Source organism: Silene latifolia, chromosome 10 (genome assembly GCF_048544455.1).
Source record: "Silene latifolia isolate original U9 population chromosome 10, ASM4854445v1, whole genome shotgun sequence".
NCBI lineage: Eukaryota > Viridiplantae > Streptophyta > Magnoliopsida > Caryophyllales > Caryophyllaceae > Silene > Silene latifolia.
Window position 1 is genome coordinate 145,169,537 of NC_133535.1, and position 20,971 is coordinate 145,190,507.

General features: G+C 37.9%; 2 protein-coding genes across 2 annotated transcripts; both read right to left on the reverse strand.

The window, feature by feature from the left end:
- Positions 1-15,776: 15,776 nt before the first annotated feature.
- LOC141608419 (uncharacterized) lies at positions 15,777-17,223 on the reverse strand. Its single transcript, XM_074427776.1, has 2 exons — positions 17,035-17,223; positions 15,777-16,712 (listed from the first exon to the last, which is right to left on the reverse strand). Exons 1-2 carry the CDS (start codon positions 17,221-17,223, stop codon positions 15,777-15,779), a joined length of 1,125 nt encoding a protein of 374 aa, XP_074283877.1.
- Positions 17,224-17,286: 63 nt separating this feature from the next.
- LOC141608420 (uncharacterized) lies at positions 17,287-18,717 on the reverse strand. Its single transcript, XM_074427777.1, has 2 exons — positions 17,983-18,717; positions 17,287-17,883 (listed from the first exon to the last, which is right to left on the reverse strand). The coding sequence occupies exons 1-2, from the start codon at positions 18,715-18,717 to the stop codon at positions 17,287-17,289; spliced, it is 1,332 nt and encodes a 443-aa protein (XP_074283878.1).
- Positions 18,718-20,971: the final 2,254 nt, after the last annotated feature.

The following is a 20,971-nucleotide window of genomic DNA, read 5'->3' on the forward strand; positions in this document are numbered from 1 at the left end:
GGCTGACCCGAACATCCAGGTCGATTGAGGGGCGTCCCGTTACAGGTTGGAGTCACGAAATATTATGGGACAACTGCCCCAAAAAAGAAGAAAAGGAAAACTAAGGCTGAGAAGACTGACATGGTACCATTTATTCTATTATTTTCATTTAAGTTCACATGTTATTATTTTAAACAAATTGCTGAAGCATTACATTCTTGGCACGCAGGTTCAGTTATTGGCATCCGTAATACTAAAGATGAATTCAGGAGGCAAGCCTTCCGAAGAAGAATTGAAGATGATGGAAGATATCATTAAAGGGGGTAAGGTACAACAGATTGGTCAAGAGACCGAGAACACTACTACCTTGGCAATACATGAGAAGGAAGTATCAGTCAACGAGATTCAGAAAGATCAGGTACCTAATGCTTCTGAAGTTGTAACAACTAAAGCCGATAAGGTAAATATATGACTTCCTTATTTTTCTTTTCTTTTTTTTTGGGTAAGATCAGGGGGTGTGTTCCCTGCCAGCTCTAATGCTATAATTTCTGACATCGTGCCATTGGTTCATTTTATTAGGTAAATGATTCTGAAAAGGACATGCAACTTGAGTTATCCGCCACATCTGACAATAATCAGGGGATGCAACTTGAGAAGACGGCTGATGGAAAACAGCAGCATACATCCCCTTCAAGTCAGTTCACAGTTTTCGGCAAGGTATGCATGAAGTCTTTAATTAGTTAAATTTATATGAATTCTATTAAATTTTAGGATATAATATATAATGTAGGTGTATTTTTCAGGCCGTAAACAGGAGGGTAGTTATTCTTGCTGACCCTAAATCCGAGAAACCAATTGTGCCTGTTGGCCGGGCTCTCGTAGAAGTGCCCACCAAATCAGCGGAAACTTTATTGGTTCATGGCGAAAAACGTTTGCCGAATCATAGAAAAGTGGAGATAACTCAAGTCTTTGAAGGCCGTGAAAAATTTCAACTGCTCGTCCCAGTTCGTGACGACATTACCATTCTGGCAGATGCGGTTGGAAGTTTCGTCCAATGGCCTGAATCTCACATCTTCCTGGCTCGTTCGTCTCTGCCTCAACCGAAAGCAGTTGGGGTTAGAAAAAATACCTTTATATGTTAAATTTTTATATGTTAAATGTTTTTATATGTTAAATTTATATGTTATTTTTTTTTGTAGGGAACAAAAAAGCCGGCTAAGGCGGATAAGCCTAAGTCCCCAGACATGCCAACTACCTCGTCGAGACAACAACTTGATGAGGTATTTAATTAACTTCTCCATTTTTTTAAAAACCTCCCTTTATTTATATTTTTTCTGTATTTCTAAAAAGCATGGAAATTTTTTGTAGGGAACAAAAAAGCCGGCTAAGGTGGATAAGCCTAAGTCCCCAGACATGCCAACTACCTCGTCGAAACAACAACTTAATGAGGTATTTAATTAACTTCTCCATTTTTTAAAAACCTCCCTTTATTTATATTTTTTACGTATTTCTAAAAAGCATGGAAATTTTGTGTAGGGGACAAAAAGACGGATAAGCCTAAGTCCCCAAATCATACCTGCTACTACTGCCTCATCATTGAAAGAGCAGGTTGATGAGGTATTTAGTTAAGTACTCTTTTATTTTTAGTACTCCAACTAGCTAGCTAGGATATGTTACCTTTGGATTTTTTTATTATTTTAATTATCTACATGTATAGGCTAGTGGTAGTAGCACAAAATCAGAGAGGCATTATTTCCCCGCATTGAAAGATGTTAGGAGTATAAACTCCACACAATATTCTGGGAAGGATTTCATGCTAAAAGTAAGAACGGTGATGATGAGGAAACTGTCTTCGGAGGCTACCCATCGCATAACAAACGAGCAATTGACAATTATTCCGCTCGAGGAGGATATTTTAGGGGTTGAGCGCGAAGCAATTCTGTCATGGAAGCTGCTAGCCATTTGGGCTGGCCTAGACGAGATTGATGTCCAACACCTATTTGTTTGGATGAAGTAAGTTTCTTAATAAATTATTTTATATTCTAATATTCTGACTACTAGATAGTGTTTTAAATACCGGAATTAATACCGTAATAATGTAGGATATTGAAATTGAGAGTGATTCCCGAGAACAAGATTCCAGGTGATCTATACGGTTTCCTGTGCCCCTATGTTTTATCTATGCATATCACGATTTTTTCGTTCGAAGATCGGGTAGATTATATTGCTCAGCAATTGGCGACAACCAAGAAGCTGGTTTTTGCCCCTTACAATGAAATCGGGTAATAAACAAATTAATATTACGTTTCTCCCTACATTTACATTTTCATAACTAATATATGTACTTATTAATACTGATGATGTCTCTTGATATAGGAGTCATTGGGTGCTAGCAGCCATAATGGCGAGCAAGAAGAAAGTTTTTTGGTTGGACTATTTGCATAGAGAACCAAGCGAGACCTTTAAGGGCTTGATTATTAAGTAAGTTTATAATACTGATTTATTTATAATAACATTAAGTTTTAATTTTTATTTATAGCAAAAAGCTCATTTTTGTTCCAAAAATAGGAGCTTCTGCCTCTTTTTTTTTTTTAATAAAAAAAGGGCCTTTGAGAAGAAAAGAGCTAACGAGGATCAACCCACGAAAGATTCTGATGATGGCCCTACTTTTATTACGATAACAGGGGTACGTGCTCAAATACAATACCTTAAGTGCAAAAATCTGTTTTTAATAATAATACGTGCGCAAATACAATACCTAAAGTGCAAGATTCTGATGTGGGCCTTCTCCTCTCTTCGTTTTTTATGTAATAATAGGTCCCTCGCTAGCCAGATAGCATACAATGTGGATACTACGTTTGTCGGTTCATGTTGGAGGTTATCATGCGAAGATATATCCTTATTCCAGAAAAGGTTAATAATTTCATAATGTGTTTATTACTTTTTTTAAATTAGAGCTGATGTTGTCTTGCTTGCTGCTATACCATGATGTTGCTATGCAGTATTTGATGTTGCATTGTTACAATAATGTCTTGTCTTTGTTTTTTCCGCAGTATGTAATCAACCCGTCACAAGAGATTCAGCCGTACAAATGCTTCTGAAGTTGTAACAACTAAAGCCGATAAGGTAAATATATGACTTCCTTATTTTTCTTTTCTTTTTTTTTTTGGTAAGATCAGGGGGTGTGTTCCCTGCCAGCTCTAATGCTATAATTTCTGACATCATGCCATTGGTTAATTTTATTAGGTAAATGAGTCTGAAAAGGACATGCAACTTGAGTTATCCGCCACAGCTGACAATAATCAGGGGATGCAACTTGAGAAGACGGCTGATGGAAAACAAAGAAATATACATCCCCTTCAAGTCGGTTCACGCTTTTTAAAAGGTATGCATGAAGTCTTTAATTAGTTAAATTTATATGAATTCTATTAAATTTTAGGATATAATATATAATGTATGTGTATTCTTCAGGCCGTAAACAGGAGGGTAGTTATTCTTGCTGACCCTAAATCCGAGAAACCAATTGTGCCTGTTGGCCGGGCTCTCGTAGAAGTGCCCACCAAATCAGCGGAAACTTTATTGGTTCATGGCGAAAAACGTTTGCCGAATCATATAAAAGTGGAGATAACTCAAGTCTTTGAAGGCCGTGAAAAATTTCAACTGCTCGTCCCAGTTCGTGACGACATTACCATTCTGGCAGATGCGGTTGGAAGTTTCGTCCAATGGCCTGAATCTCACATCTTCCTGGCTCGTTCGTCTCTGCCTCAACCGAAAGCAGTTGGGGTTAGAAATAATACCTTTATATGTTAAATTTTTATATTTTAAATGTTTTTATATGTTAAATTTATATGTTATTTTTTTTGTAGGGAACAAAAAAGCCGGCTAAGGCGGATAAGCCTAAGTCCCCAGACATGCCAACTACCTCGTCGAGACAACAACTTGATGAGGTATTTAATTAACTTCTCCATTTTTTTTAAAAACCTCCCTTTATTTATATTTTTTCTGTATTTCTAAAAAGCATGGAAATTTTTTGTAGGGAACAAAAAAGCCGGCTAAGGTGGATAAGCCTAAGTCCCCAGACATGCCAACTACCTCGTCGAAACAACAACTTAATGAGGTATTTAATTAACTTCTCCATTTTTTTAAAAACCTCCCTTTATTTATATTTTTTCTGTATTTCTAAAAAGCAAGGAAATTTTGTGTAGGGGACAAAAAAGACGGATAAGCCTAAGTCCCCAGTCATACCTGCTACTACTGCCTCATCATTGAAAGAGCAGGTTGATGAGGTATTTAGTTAAGTACTCTTTTATTTTTAGTACTCCAACTAGCTAGCTAGGATATGTTACCTTTGGATTTTTTATTATTTTAATTATCTACATGTATAGGCTAGTGGTAGTAGCACAAAATCAGTGAGGCATTATTTCCCCGCATTGAAAGATGTTAGGAGTATAAACTGCACACAATATTCTGGGAAGGATTTCATGCTAAAAGTAAGAACGGTGATGATGAGGAAACTGTCTTCGGAGGCTACCCATCGCATAACAAACGAGCAATTGACAATTATTCCGCTCGAGGAGGATATTTTAGGGGTTGAGCGCGAAGCAATTCTGTCATGGAAGCTGCTAGCCATTTGGGCTGGCCTAGACGAGATTGATGTCCAACACCTATTTGTTTGGATGAAGTAAGTTTCTTAATAAATTATTTTATATTCTAATATTCTGACTACTAGATAGTGTTTTAAATACCGGAATTAATACCGTAATAATGTAGGATATTGAAATTGAGAGTGATTCCCGAGAACAAGATTCCAGGTGATCTATACGGATTCCTGTGCCCCTATGTTTTATCTATGCATATCACGATTTTTTCGTTCGAAGATCGGGTAGATTATATTGCTCAGCAATTGGCGACAACCAAGAAGCTGGTTTTTGCCCCTTACAATGAAATCGGGTAATAAACAAATTAATATTACGTTTCTCCCTACAATTACATTTTCATAACTAATATATGTACTTATTAATACTGATGATGTCTCTTGATATAGGAGTCATTGGGTGCTAGCAACCATAATGGCGAGCAAGAAGAAAGTTTTTTGGTTGGACTATTTGCATAGAGAACCAAGCGAGACCTTTAAGGGCTTGATTATTAAGTAAGTTTATAATACTGATTTATTTATAATAACATTAAGTTTTAATTTTTATTTATAGCAAAAAGCTCATTTTTGTTCCAAAAATATGAGCTTCTGCCTCTTTTTTTTTTTTAATAAAAAAAGGGCCTTTGAGAAGAAAAGAGCTAACGAGGATCAACCCACGAAAGATTCTGATGATGGCCCTACTTTTATTACGATAACAGGGGTACGTGCTCAAATACAATACCTTAAGTGCAAAAATCTGTTTTTAATAATAATACGTGCGCAAATACAATACCTAAAGTGCAAGATTCTGATGTGGGCCTTCTCCTCTCTTCGTTTTTTATGTAATAATAGGTCCCTCGCTAGCCAGATAGCATACAATGTGGATACTACGTTTGTCGGTTCATGTTGGAGGTTATCATGCGAAGATATATCCTTATTCCAGAAAAGGTTAATAATTTCATAATGTGTTTATTACTTTTTTTAAATTAGAGCTGATGTTGTCTTGCTTGCTGCTATACCAAGATGTTGCTATGCTGAATGATGTATGTTGTTACAATAATGTCTTGTCTTTGTTTTTTTTGCAGTATGTAATCAGCGCACCACAAGAACTTCAGCAGTACAAATGGAACCAAATAGACGAGGTAAGGGACATGTTGGGCAAATACGTCTTAGAACATAGCAATGAAGGCTAAATGCATGATACTCAGAGCTTAGATCAGCTTAGTAAATTTGTTGTTGAAGTTAGGGAATGATCTTTGTAGATAGAGCTAGAATCTTAGTTCATGTAAAGTGATCAAACTGTAAGTATATATGATGCTGCTGTTGTGATTGAATTGAATCTATTGAGTTCTGATGAACCCACCGTGATTTATCTTTGGTCTTTGATATATCTTTCTTTTGATATATGCGGGATTTTGAATGGCATGAAACAAATTTAATTTTTAAAAAAACTAGGAAAATGTAATAAAAACGGTTACTAAAATAAAAACTATTGTAAATACCATTCACAAATACCCGCGCATAATATTCAACAACAGGTTTTAAAATAAGAACCGTTGTAAATACCTTTAACAAATACCCGCGTATAATATTCAGCAACAGGTTTTAAATGAATAACCGTTGTTACTAACAATTTCAACAACGGTTATGTGCCGTATACCCGTTGTTAAAAGTCGTCACAATTTTGGTGAGAAAGATACAACAACGGTTTTTTATATGATAACCGTTGTTATATTATTCCCACCAAAATTTTGACAAACTTTCCACAACGACTTACTCGCAACAACAACGGCTTTTAACCTTTGTGAATAATTTCCACAACGGTTTTAGTAAATAACCTAACCGTTGTAAAAACATTTTACAACGGCCGCTTTAACAACGTCCGCTTTTTGTTTTTACAACGGTTTTTACCCGTTGTTATAGCCTGTATCTGTAGTAGTGTTAGAGAAAGAACAATAATGACGTAGATGACAATACCTAAAACCATAAAGCGATAGATATTTACCTGATAATTAGAGAAAGAAAGAGACGATGACAACAACAGTGACGGAGATGATAAAGCGACGATGAGAAAGAGACGATGAGAAAGAGTGTGGTTGTGTGTTTATGTTTGTGTTTGTGTTTGTGTTTGTGGCTATAGCTGATCTGTGTTTGTGTGGTATACATTGTGGTATTTGCTTGAAAGTATTGACAACGGTTATTACACATATAACCGTTGTCATTAGATAATATATTAACAACGGTTCCTTAGAAAACCGTTGTTAAAAAGTATTAACAACGGGTTTTAATATAACCGTTGTAATTACTTTTCACTAATTTTGCGCCAAATTATTAACAATGGTTATAATGTATTACAGAGTAAACTGTTGTTATTAGTTTTTATATTAACAACGGTTGTGGAAGTTTGACCCGTTGTTAAAACCAATAACAACGGTTAACAACACATAACCGTTGTAATTAAGTTTAGTAAAATTCGCGCCATCCATTCTACAACGTCTTATGGTGATTTTCGTGAATAAGCGTTGTTAAAGGGTCGTTGCGGTTGCCTGAATTTGTAGTAGTGATTGCATGTGAGGGGTCGTTTGGTTCGCATAAAGATATCAGTATGGAATCAGGAATCAAACCAGGGTGGTATGAGTTTGGAACTCCATTCCTCATACCTTGTGTTTGGTTGAATTCCGGAATGAGGAATCAAATTATTTTGTATGTTTATTTTATTGGTAAAATATATATTAATTTTCAACTTTATTTCATGTATTAATTAGTTAAAACTTTTATATACTTTTTATTTTATGTATGTTTCTTTTTTTTTTAAGTATCATAATATTTTTGTTCTTAAATATATTAAAAATTTTGGAAAAAAATCATTGTTTGTATTTTTTCCAGAAAAAAGTCTTAGAAATAATATAATTTTATGAATATTTAAAAAATATGGATATTTTTTTGTATTTGATACCCGAAGGTATCATTCTCATACCCACCTCCCCCCTTGGGTATGAAAAACCCATACCTCATGGGTTTAAGGTATGGGTATCAAAATACAAAAAACATGAAACAAACACAAGGTATGGGTTTAGCTCATTCCAAACCCATACCTTATACCTAGAATTGGTGAACCAAACACCTCCTGAATCTTTCCGTTGTCTTTACGATTCTCTTGGGTTTGTTTGGAGATTGTGATTTTTGCAGGTTCTTCGTTTGGTCATTGATTTGTCTGGTTGTCAGTTGTCCTAAGGGTCGTCCTCTAAGGTCTTGTGGGTTGGTCATGTTTCTTGGAAGTCAGTGGTCTTACGGGTTTGGCTGGTCTTAATCGGTTCAGAAGTTATTTTGGTAAGTTCGTGTTGGGTTTGGCGATGGTGTCGGTTGGTATGAACGTGGTGGTTTCCATCTTAATCTTATGTCGTTTGATTCCTGTTTATTGTCTTTTATGTTTTTCCAAATAATCTTCTTATATCGAAGTTTAAGTATTGCCTTATGGTTTGATGTTGTCTATGTGTTGACTTCTCCCTGGATTTCTGTCCTATGGTGATTTTGGTCAGGAGAATGGTTATTAAAGGGTGTTTATTGCTTCTGTTCATTTCTCGTTGCGCTCATTTGAATTTTGGTCCATTGGGCGGCGGTTTCGATCACCGGGATCTAGGAGATTTTTCTCCATTGAAGGTATGTCTTTTGGTCTCTCTTCCACCCTTTTTTTCTACGACTTTATGGCGTAAGTGCTTCCCGTTCATGTCGCTCGTCAGCTTAATTTGATATCCGTTCCTTGGGAGTTATCAACCTTGACGAAGAGGAAAATGATGCTCGTAGCCAGTACTCCACCAACGCATTGAAAATTCCATACGACGTTATCTCATAATATCTAGGGTGTTATTATGTTTTATTAGTGTCTTGTGTAATTATGTACTCCCTCCAATCTCCTATTATCTTCTCCTTTCTTTTGGGCCCAAAAAATAAGAAAAGAAAAAAAAGAAGGGATAAAGTAAAATAAAGTAACGTAAGTTGTGAAATTTATAGGGGAGAAAATATTAAAGAATAAAAAATGAATAAAGAATCGATAAAGTAATGAGAGTTGTTGATTTTTTAGGAGAGAGGGAAATTAATAAAAAATAAATGTAACTTAGCAAAAAACGGAAATAGGGAAGATAATAGAAAATTAGAGGGAGTAATAAGTATGGCCTTATGAGCCAGACTTTCTGGGTGTAAGCTTACTATTTTTTTTTTTTTTTATGACGATGGGGTTGAATTCCCCATGCCCCTGCATTCCCGCACCACCACATGGACCATGTAAGCCACCCCATTCGGGGGCTGTAGTGGTTAAGTGATCATCGCCCCAACTGATAGTCAAACCTGGGACCTCTCAACTCCTGCATTTCTGCAAGCTTTAAGGTTTAACCCGGTTACCACTGGACTAACACCACTTGGTTAGCTACTACTTTTAGTGCTACTAAAAAAAAGACTTTATAAAGCTAGTTAATTCTTGAAAGGAATTATCGTCTTCATTTTATCCATTTTTCTCATTATCATTAATACTTGTTCAACAACCGGCTAGTCTTGCTTGTGACGGGCTAATCCCGTCACAAGCTTGTGACCTCTCACAAAAGGGGAGAGGGGACAAGGTGGGGCACCCCTCATGTGCTTCCCACTCACTTCTCAATGGGCATTTTATGAGAGGAAACGGTACCCGTCACAAGCTTGTGACGGATACCTCCGTCACAAATGAGAATTTGTGTTCAACAAAACCCCTTCATTTCACACTTTTTTGCAACATAAACATTTTTTTTTTTACAGCAACAAATAGTATAGCTTACACAAGAGCTCCCTGAGCAAGATTATGAGCTATCCTATTCACTCCCCTAGGACATAAACTAAGAGAGCAACAATGAAAATGAGACGCAATAGACTTAATATCATGGATAATACAGTTGATAGATGCAATTGGCTGCTCCGCTCTCGCAGCCTGCAAAACCAAGTTAAGACAATCCGTAACAAGTCTAGCATGAAGGTACCCCTCGTCCAAGGCCCATTTAAGCGCCATGATAGCTGCATGTCCTTCGGCATGCAGGGCAGAAGAGGCAAAGGAACGAGCGTGAGCAGTATTCCTTAAGATCCCATTACCATCCAATAAACACCACCCCATGCCAGCACTTCTATCATCCTTCCAAGTCTAGCATGAAGGTACCCCTCGTCCAAGGCCCATTTAAGCACCATGATAGCTGCATGTCCTTCGGCATGCAGGGCAGAAGAGGCAAAGGAACGAGCGTGAGCAGTATTCCTTAAGATCCCATTACCATCCAATAAACATCACCCCATGCCAGCACTTCTATCATCCTTCCAAGCAGCATCACACTTGATGGTACAAACATTTCCGCACCCAGGTCCACCAACAATCCAATAGGGGAAGGGGTTTCTAATCCTCTTAGCTAACCCAAAATCAGGGGAGGAGTCCAGCAAGGACGCTCGAAGGAGGCTAGCATCCTTACTGCACACAACCTCCTTCATACACTGAATGTCACCAAGAATAGAGAGAAGAGCACTCATAGGCCAAGGGCGACGATTCTTGAAGACCATATCATTCCTGCAACACCAAATTCTCTATAGGGTAGTGATTAGGGGGAAAATGAGGGAGTTAGGATCTGGGCCACTTAGGAAATAAGTAACCCAGTTAATGACCCAAACCCTAGCATCAATGTCCACTCCTCCCGTGATTTTAAGACCTAAAGGGCAGCCAAACCATAGAGCCTTTGCAAAGCTACAATCTCTAAACAGGTGAGAAATAGATTCCACACAAGGAGATGAGCTATCACAAAGAGTACAGGAGAAGCGCCACTTCATTTTTCGTCTAAGGAATTCAGAACCCACTGGAAAGGCATTAGCTATAAAATTCCATAAGAACATCTTTAGTTTGTTAGAGATAGGCAACTTCCAGAGGTTAGATCTGCAAAAAGCCACAATTGTTGCAGACATTCTAGAAAGATCAGCAGTCGAGGAAGGTCCATTGGTTAAGGCTATAACAGCGACATAGTATCCCGACTTGACAGTGAAAGCACCATGTTTAGAGAATTTCCAATAGAAGGAGTCATCCGAGGGTTGACACGGGATATAAGTTGCGAGGATTTTCTTTGTAACTCCCTCACCCGGATCAAAACCAAGAGAAGAGATATCCCATCTCCTATGACTATCATGAAGGTCACCAACAAATAACGCAGGATCAATAGGAGCATCACAAAGCTCCCCACAAAGATCATGAAGACTATCACCCTCTATCCATTTGCTCTTCCAAGCATTAAGACGAGAAGAAGATCCAATAGTCCAAGCAATATTATTGTAGATAAGATCGGATCCCCAAACAAGGCTTTTAAGAGCCCAAGACGACGCTTGGGGAGCCTTCCAACGGGTCTGGAATAAAATATCATCTTGAACACCAAGCTTGGGACCAATAACTTTACTGATAAGGCTTCCCGGAACACATAATATTCTCCAAGCATATTTGGCAAGAAGAGCTTGGTTAAAGCAACCAATATTACGAAGTCCAAGGCCCCCTTCTCCCACAGGCCTACTAAAGAAATCTTTACTACACCAATGAATAGACTTATTATTTCTAGTTCTACTCCACCAAAAATGCACCATCAAAGACTGAAGTTTTGATGTTACACTTACCGGTATACGAAATACCGATAGAGAGAAAAAAGATAGTGAAGACAGAACAAAACGAATAAGAGTCAATTTACCAGCCGAAGAGAAAAGAATGTTATTCCAGGAGGATAGCCTTCGCTTAGTCTTGTCAACCAGAAATTTAAATAAATCCCTTTTAGAAGACCCAATACTCGTAGGTAGGCGAAAATAATTGCTAAGATCATACTTAGGAGCAAATTTAAACTCAGTCAAACACTTCTTAACCGTCATAAGTGAGCAATTTGGACTAAAAAGAATAGATGACTTATCTTTATTAAGACATTGCCCAGATGCAGCACAGTATTCATCGATAATATTCATAAGAAAATCCAAATTCTCATAGTCACCACGGATAAAGAAGAGTGAATCATCCGCAAACAATAAATGGGAGATTTCCGGCCCGTGCTTGCAAATTTTGATACCCTTAATGAGATAGCTATCTTGGGCATAGAGAATCATTTGAGATAGGACTTCCGTGCAAAGCGCGAAAATATAAGGGGATAAAGGATCACCTTGCCTAATCCCACACCCGGGCTCAACTCTATCCATAGGAGCACCATTCATCAGAATTTCGTAAGAAACAGATTCAATAGTACTCATAATAAGCTGAACCATAGAGCCCGGTAAATTTAAGTAGGAGAGCACCCCTCTTATGAAATTCCAGTTTAACCTATCATAGGCTTTACTCATATCAGCCTTTTGAGCCATCATACCCATCTTGCCATAACTCCTATGATTTATGACGTGAAGAATTTCTTGGGCAATGACAATATTATCTGCAATGCTTCTATTAGGGACAAAAGCACTCTGAAAAGGACTGACAAGATCAACATAAACATTCAGTAGTCAACAATCAACATAAATAGTACTCCGTACATATTTGGTCTTCATGGAAAAAAGGGCTACAATCCCCTACTACTAAGAGAATAAAAATTCTCTTAGTTTTCCCTCCAAAACGCATCTTGCTAAATAAGGTAACAAGTAAAAAAAAAATTCATTACATTATTATCTTTTCAATTAATATATTCTTATAATTAAACTCTAATCTTTTTAATTAAAATTCATATTTATGACTTTTTCATTAAAATCCATAATTTATTATGCAGTTATTTCCATTTCCATAGATATTATTCTTCATCAGTTTCACTCTAAAATTACGCAAATCTGCTTCTTATGCAATATTTAACATAATTATTTTGACATAACTTACACCCTAAAATTAAGTAAATCTGTTTCTTATATTATCCGCATCAGTTACACTCTAAATATGGTGTATATTTTAAAGGACATAGCCATTTTTATGTATTTTTTTAATTAAAAATAAAAAAAATATTAGTCTAATTATTCGTAAATCATCTTTTTAAGTGTGTGCTATAATGTATTTACCTGTTTTTGTTATAAGGTTTATACGCGTTTTAATTATATTTTACATTTTACATCACTTAATTGTAATTTAATGTCATAAATTAGTTTCATGCAATGATATAGCATTATAGAATTAATTTTTATAGTAAAGTTAAAATGGTTTAAGACAAAAATAACTTAACTTAAAATGTCTTTTGATGGTAGTAAACTTTGTTTTTCCACCTCTTACTAAGATTATATTAGTACATTATAACATTAAATATACAGTTAATTTATACAATTAATTTAATGAGAATGTCTCTTTGTAAAACAAAACTAAAAAATACCGTGATGTAGCACGGGGATCTACACTAGTACAACATTGGTCTCCTTAATAATTAATATACAGGGACCTGTCAAAATCTGACCTGACCTTAATACGAACCATTTTTTTAGGGATTAGAGCATAAGACCTCAAAATATTGACCCGTGATCCGACCGAACTGAACCCAAAATGACGTGGGCGTTAATTTACGATTCTACCCGCTCGACCTAAATGGTCAAAGATAAATTTATTTTGAATGTGACTATAAAATAAATAAGACACGAATATTATTAAATATTAATATTTATATATTATATTTGAAATATTATTTAAAAATTATTAACAGTAGTATTTGACCTGTATTCTGACCTTACCCGACCTGTGACTCATATAATAACTCTAATATTTGATTCGACTTGTCTTTAACTTGAACTGTATTCTGACCCGACATACCCGGCCCAACCCGTTTAACAAGTATGCCCCATAACTCGAGTAAAATGAGCATATTCACCTAATTTACCACAAAAACAAACACTAAAACAAAAGTTAAAACTAGGATAATTATTCTTCTATTTTTATTGCCCTTCTTCAGTTTTTCTAATAATACATCTAAATCTTTATAAAAGAGGGCAACAAAATGGTATAGTTTAACTGAAAATCGAAAATCAACACAAAAAGGATTAAACATCTATATGTATAATAATTTTGTACAACCATATTAATTTTAATTGAGCTTGCGTATTATACTCAACTTTAAAATTTTTGAGCTAATTTAAATAATAATTTTTTGATGTCCAAATTAAAGTATAACTGAATTTATATGTATTGTCTTTAAGCTATTCGGTACATAGTAATATTTTGAGGTAAATACTTATTTGAAGAAACCTGAAACTTGACCAAAAAAAACTAACAAATTTTACAATTAAACTCGTAAACTTTATATGAAACCTCAAAAATTATACCATTAGTAGTAGTTAGACCTGGCAAAACTGGCCGACCCGAATGACCTGACCCGAACTCAGCCCGCAGCCGAATTGACCCGAACTTATTCAAGCCAACACGAATGTTTATTATCTGAAACTTCCCAAATAACTTGAAAACAACCCACCCAAAAATGAGCTGAACTCGAAATGACTCAACCCGAATTCTTGTAAGCTCGAGCAACCCGAACTCAAATTAACGCAACTTGAACCCGATTCAATTAACCTGTTTGTCAGGTCTAATTAGTAATCTAGTAGTAGTACAACTGATGAAAGAATATATTGACGCGAAATAAATCTCCCCTTTGAATGGTGTACAGTCGATAGTCAATAGTCGATACCCAATCTAGCTAGCTACATCATCTTTTAAGTCTTAAAGAAAAATTGTGTCTGCCCTATTTAATATCACAAATTCTCATTGAAGACATGATATATCCGTCACAAGGTGAAGACGGATACCATTTTACCTCACAATGTACCCACTTTTTCTCTCTCTGCAACACTATTCATGTGGTCCCCTTTCTCCACTAACCCATTTTGTTACCATTTTATCTCACAAAATATCCGTCACAAATGGTAACCCGTCACAAGAGAGACTAATTGATTTAATATAGTAAGTACCTAAGTAGAAAAAGTCAAGTACCTCCATCCAAACATAAACTGATGAGATACGAGCGTATCACGGTTCACAAATGTTATCTTCATCGTACTTGTGTAGTATTTATCACACAACATATGAAAAAGGTGACCCATACCATTGCGTATGTACTATTCTCTCTACTACTCCTCTATATTAATCACACATTTCATTTTTTTTTTTCGACAATCGTAAACTGCTGGTATAAAATAAGAAACGAAATACAAGTAGTGTTATTACATATACAAGCAAAGCAGACGTAAACTAACCAGTAGCAAGGCTAACAGACCATTTACGGTGTACACGAAGTAATTTACGAATTTCACCTAATGAGTTGCGCACAACTATTGGGACTGGCTTTTGAGAGGCCAGAACTGAACATAATTTTTGAGAAGTCACCACAAAGGTAACTGCATCGGATGAAACAACCTCTTGTCGTAACATAAGATGGAGCAAAGCTTGAGAATAGGCAACAAGAGGAGTAGATGCCCGGATGTAGTACTGGTCAGGCAAACAAGTGTCCGTATTGACAGTAGCAGTGTATCCATTCTGGGCATAATTCCTGCAAACGTAAAGATGGTAAGAAAGAGAAGATTTTGTCGTTGACTGGTGATTACCTGCCGACATGGGAAGTGGCAGGGACTGAGCTTCAGCATGGCGTAGAATGGGCAGACGCATATGTGAATGGTGAAACGCATCTGCTAGGTGAAGGATCCGATCCGGCACAAACACAGTGTTCTTGAAAACGATAGAGTTTCGGGTAAGCCAGATTGAGCGGAGGATGCAAAAGAAATAGAGTAAGGAGCTAAAACCTTTTGAAGAAAACCGATGAAGGTATGTAATATGATCAGCTAGCCATCGGTTGAAAGAAACACTTGGGTTGGCCATAGAATGTACACCAAGCAAAGAAGAGCTCCAGACATGTTGAATGATGTCACAGGATCGGAATAAATGTTCTGGAGATTCCAAAGCAGATCGACATAAAGAGCATAAAGCGTCAATTTGAAGTCCCCTGTGTGCTAGAACCGTCTTCGTCGGGAGGATGTGATGGGCAAGCCTCCATATAAAAAGAGGGAATTTGCTAGAAAAAGGGAAACGCCAAACTAACCTCCAAGGAAACGAGCTTAGTGTCGGGTTCCGTGTCATACCTTTAGCTAAAAGATATGCGTATCCTGATTGGAGATCATAACAGCCATCCTCAGTATACTTCTAATAGAGAAAGTCGTCATTTGCAATAATAGGCAGTTCCATAGCGCAAATAGTTTTAGCTGTGGGTGTGTCAAAAACTCGAAAAATATTTTGCAGTTTCCAGGAGCAATTGTCAGTAACAAAATCAGAGAGCATAGATATGGTATGGCCCTGGTCGTGACGCAATCTTGGGGGATGACCTTGTATCCAGTGACTAGATAGAAGATTAATTGAGTTACCATTGCCAACTTTCCAAGCCATAGTGTCAGTGAAAGAAGAAGCAACCCGACAAATACCTTGCCATACAAACGAAGGCTGTGAAACATTGGACTTCTGCTTAGGAACAGGAAGATCACGCTTATACTTTGGTTTGAGGTACTTTGCAAGTAAACCTTCCGGCTTGTGATGGATGCGCCAAAAATTCTTCATAAGATAAGCTTGTCCAAGGATGGTGACGAATTTAATACTAAGCCCTCCCTTATCTCTTGGATTGTGCAAATGTTGTTGGGACAGCCAGTGAATAGAACGGTGTGAAGAATGTTTACTCCACCAAAAAGCCGCAATTAATGAATCCAATTTTTTTAAAATGGAAATTGGTAAAGGGACAGGCGCCAGAATATGAACCAAAGAACCGAGCAATATGGAGTTGATGATAAAAAATTTGCTTGCTTGAGATAGGTGAAGTGAAGACAAAGCCGAGATCCGCATTGTAATCTTGTCAAGTATATCAATAAAAGCAGTTTTCTTACACTTTGGTAAATCAACCGGAACCCCTAAGTAAGTACCAAAGGAATCACTTGCTTTCATCCGCAAAATGGAGGTCATATGAGTTTTGAAATCTTCCGGAGAATTGGGGCTAAATTTAATAAAAGTTTTTTGCAGATTAATCATTTGACCAGAAACTTCCTCAAAACCCTGGAAAATATCTCGGATAGCCTCAAAGGAAGCAGGTGTTGCCTTGCAGCAGATGAAAGCATCATCAACATAAAAAAAGATGTGAGATAGGCGGAGCATACCGCGAGATTTTTAGGCCAAATATGCAGTGTTGGGATTCAGCCTGCTGAAGTTGACGAGACAGGATTTCCATACACATAATAAACAGGTAAGGGGATATCGGATCACCTTGGCGTAATCTACAAGACGGATTAAAAGAAGGTGATGGTTCACCATTTATCATGATACGATAACGGACGGTGGAGATACATTCCCATATGAGATTGCGCCAAGTCGTCGGGAAGCCAAAACGTTCCAAAACCGACAAGAGGAAGTGCCGTGAAACGCGATCAAAAGCCTTATGCATGTCCAGCTTAATCACGGAGTAACAATTCGTGCCTTTCTTAGTCTTGTTCATGTAGTGCATTATTTCATGAGCAATAAGGCAACCATCAGACATGAGACGATCAGGCACAAATGCTTGCTGGGATTCTGAAATAATAGCTGGAATTACCAATTTGAGCCGATTAGCCATACACATGGAAGCCAGACGGTAGATGACATTGCAGAGACTAATTGGACGATATTGTGAAACCAATTATGGATTATCAGTTTTTGGTATGAGGACAATGATGGTGTTATTCCACTCCTTGAGCATGACGCCTGAATTAAGAAATCTAAGGACCGCCGAAGAAACAAGATGTCCAATTTGTGGCCAAAATGTACGGAAAAATTTGGGAGTAATACCATCTGGACCAGGCGATTTTGAGTCATCCATTCCACGTAGAGCATTCAAAATTTCATGTTCCGAGAAAGGTACTTGTAAAAGGGAACATTCAACGGAGCCAAGCGTGGGTAACTCCAGTCCAGCTAAACACGGATGGTCAAATGACGCAGGAGTGGCAGGAACAAAGACCGTTTCAGGACACAACAATTTTTTGAAATAATTGATAATTTCAGACGTAATAGAGTCCGATGTTTCCAACGAAACACCATCAGAAGTGCGAAGGGCCAGAATGCGATGCTTTGTGGCGCGTTGCTTTACCCTACTATAGAGAAACCGTGTAGGAAAGCCATCCAAGACTTCGGACCTGATTTTTGATCGTTGAACCCAGCATTGTCGTTGATTACGCAGTACGTGTAATCGAGAGGAGCAAAGTTGCTGGAAAGAATAAGCTGAAGGTTCATCAACAATCTGAGCAGCAGTGAGGTCCAAATCAGCTTCAATTTCCGACTAATTAATTCCATGAGAGATACGATGATGAATAACCCATTGCAGGATAGCATGACGAACAGAGGCCAATTTTCGAGACAAAATATACATGGATGATCCAAAGAAAGGCGTGTCCCATATATTGGAAACGAGTTGTCGAACTTCTGGATAAGTTAAACACCAATTGTCAATGCGGTATGGTCGTTTGCGAGGTTTTGAACTCGGTAACAGAGAAAGTAAGATGGGCGCATGGTCGGAGACAAGAATAGGAAGATTGGTAATTGAAGTGGAAGGAAAGAGATTAAACCATTCTTTATTGGCATAAGCACGGTCGAGGCGTTCCAAAATAATTTTACCGTTGTACTGATTATTCATCCAAGTAAAACGGGGACCAGAAAAATGGACGTTCATGAGACCATTCTGAATTTTCCATACCGTAAATTCACGCTGACCACGGATAAAACTTGTTCCTCCAAACTTGTCAGAAAACAATTCAACCTGATTTATATCACCAATTATCAACAAAGGAGAGAGTCCCAAAAGCTTCAAAGTGAGCTGATTCCATAGAGCTTGTCGATATTCAAACCGGGCTTCACCATATATAAATAAAACATATGTTACATGATTTGTACAAGGATCCTTAGGGATAGTTATTTTACACAAAATAAAGTGAGGATCTAGGCTTAAGGTAGATAAGTCTATAGAAGAGTCCCAATGCAAAAGAAGGCCGCCACTACGTCCCGTTGAATCAACACCGCAGCAGTGTGGCAAACCTATATGGGAAGTTTTATTTGAAGCTGAGACTGAGGTAGTCATTGTTTCTTGCAAAAACAAAATGGACGGATGATATTGTTGGACACTTCGATGTAGAAAAGGAATTGTAGGATCATCCGTCGAACCTAGCCCCCTACAATTCCAGCAAAAGATCTTCATTGGTAAACGAGTGGCGAATTAAGGTCCGCCACCAGACCTAAGTCAGGAACAACAACTTCATCTCTGGAACAAAAAGATAAGACAAGCGTTAGAAATGGTCCGTCCATCAAATTTATTGAACCAGCTTGTTGCAGCCGAGGTCGTTTAGATAGAGGAAAGTCCAGAAGAGAAAACTCAAAAGGTAAAAGTGAGCGTTTGTTGCTCAAGCCAGGAGCATAGGAAGAATGTATAGGATCAGGCTGCCTATATTGAAAAGGCGCAAAAGTTGAAGCACCCAGCAGTAACTCCACCGGAGTTGGTTCAAAAACAGAGTCGACAGCCAAATCAGAGAAACTCGTTCTATTAGTGCGCTTAAAATGAGTGCGACTGTAGTAATTAAAACCAACTCCTACCTTGTGTTTAAAAACAAACTTCACCGTCCTCCCAAGAGAGTCCATAGCAGGTAAACTATGGTTAGGAAAAATAGCAGGGGAGCGAAAAAGACATCCAACATCCACTGTATGTAGTGGTGTTGAAGGTTCAGCAAGTCCAAGATCAAGTGATGTAGCAAACTCATCATCCTCATTATCAGGCACTACCATTCGAAATGTCGGTGAAGGATCTCTAGCACGAGATGGTTCACCAACATCAAAGGTTGATGGACCTAGAATAACAGAACCTCTGACGAGAGAAAAATTTTCAAGTAAAACTTCACGTGATTGGTCTTCCTGTACTCTACAGTCTGGTGGAGGGTCAAATCCATTCCCATCAAGATCATCATCCGAGGTGGACGATGAGAATGAGAAAACCGGTGAGGCACCACCGGAGTCCAAGATAACAGAGTCATCGGTAGAAAGAGTGTTTATCTCAGAATTTAAATATTTGAGACGAGGAGGGAGGCCCAGAATCTCCGGACTGTAAAAGGGTGACCCCGGAGGACCGTGTAAGACCATAAGGCCCCGAGCAGAGAGCTGTTCCAACATAGCTTGAATACCTCGAGTTCCCTTTACCTTACCAGAGGGGCAAAATGACACTCGATGCCCCACTTGTCCACACGTCTTACAAAAGCGGAACACACCCTCGTAAGAGAAGTTAATCCATTGGTGTTCTCTGTCATTAAAGGCCAAATAACAGCCAGGAATAAGCGGCTTTGAGAGATCAACCCAAACTTTAACCCGCACAAAATTACGAGGTGGGATTAAAGAAGGATAAGACTCCTCTTCGCGTATATCCCCTACATGAGAAAGGAGAACACCGCTACAGAAGTGTTCATTAAAGGTATTGGAAGGTGTTTTACTCAAATCCAAAGAGGGACAATATGGAAGAGTAAGTTGTCGGAAAACAAATAAGCTACCTTCGATGTTGACAGTTTGCCTTTGGCGGAAATAAGTGAGATCAATGTTTGAAGAAAATTCGAAGATATAGTAAGGTTCCATGGCCCGAATAGAAATGGGACCATTAAGACTCCAGTGTTTTGAAATAAGATCATAAAGCCTAGGAATATCAAGATAGCGCTGATCAAGGATTTTGGCTATAAGAGCTTTACTATAATCAACCCCAGTAAGGTCCGCACAAAGATATAAGGGTAGTTTAAGGCTCACACCCGCTCGACAAAGAGTGGATGATGAAGAAGAAGCCATAGTTTGGATTAAGTGCAGGAAATGAGAAAAATAGGGAGTAAAAACAGGGTAATTGAAGAAGGTAATAAGGGTTTTTGATGGATTAGGGTTTGTGGTGGTGGTGTACAGTGGTTATAAAGGCGGTGAGGGGACAAAAGGTAGGGCGAGGTGTCATTGAGAGGCTTTGCATGAAAGCCAACACATCAAAGCTGGTGGAAATATGCAGAAAGTGAGTTGAAATGGTGGTGTTTGGGATAAGGTTAGGCAAGGAAGAGGGACGCAGCTAAGATGACTTAAACCAAAGGGAACTCTATTTTAGAGGGACTCTCAAAATAGAGAGAATTATCATTTCTCCACACATTTCATTTCAAACATTTACATTATTATCCAAGCTACCCACACTTAGACCTGGTAAAACGGGTCAATGGGTTGGTTCGGGTCGGGCTAATTTGAGTCGGGTTAGCTTGGGTTTGTCACATTATTGGATTAATTTGGGTCGGGTCGGGTCCTTTCGGGTTTCCGGGTTATTTCTGGTATGT

Excerpts from the sequence above, each read along its gene's own strand:
- LOC141608419 (XM_074427776.1), bottom strand. The coding sequence starts at position 17,223 with ATGGCTAATCGGCTCAAATTGGTAATTCCAGCTATTATTTCAGAATCC. Across the intron at positions 16,713-17,034 it reads TGCATAAGGCTTTTGATCGC|GCAACACCTGCTTCCTTTGA; the intron begins GTTTCACGGCAC and ends ATCTGCTGCAAG.
- LOC141608420 (XM_074427777.1), bottom strand. The coding sequence starts at position 18,717 with ATGACTACCTCAGTCTCAGCTTCAAATAAAACTTCCCATATAGGTTTG. Across the intron at positions 17,884-17,982 it reads TGTCTCGAAAATTGGCCTCT|ATTGTTGATGAACCTTCAGC; the intron begins GTTCGTCATGCT and ends ACTGCTGCTCAG.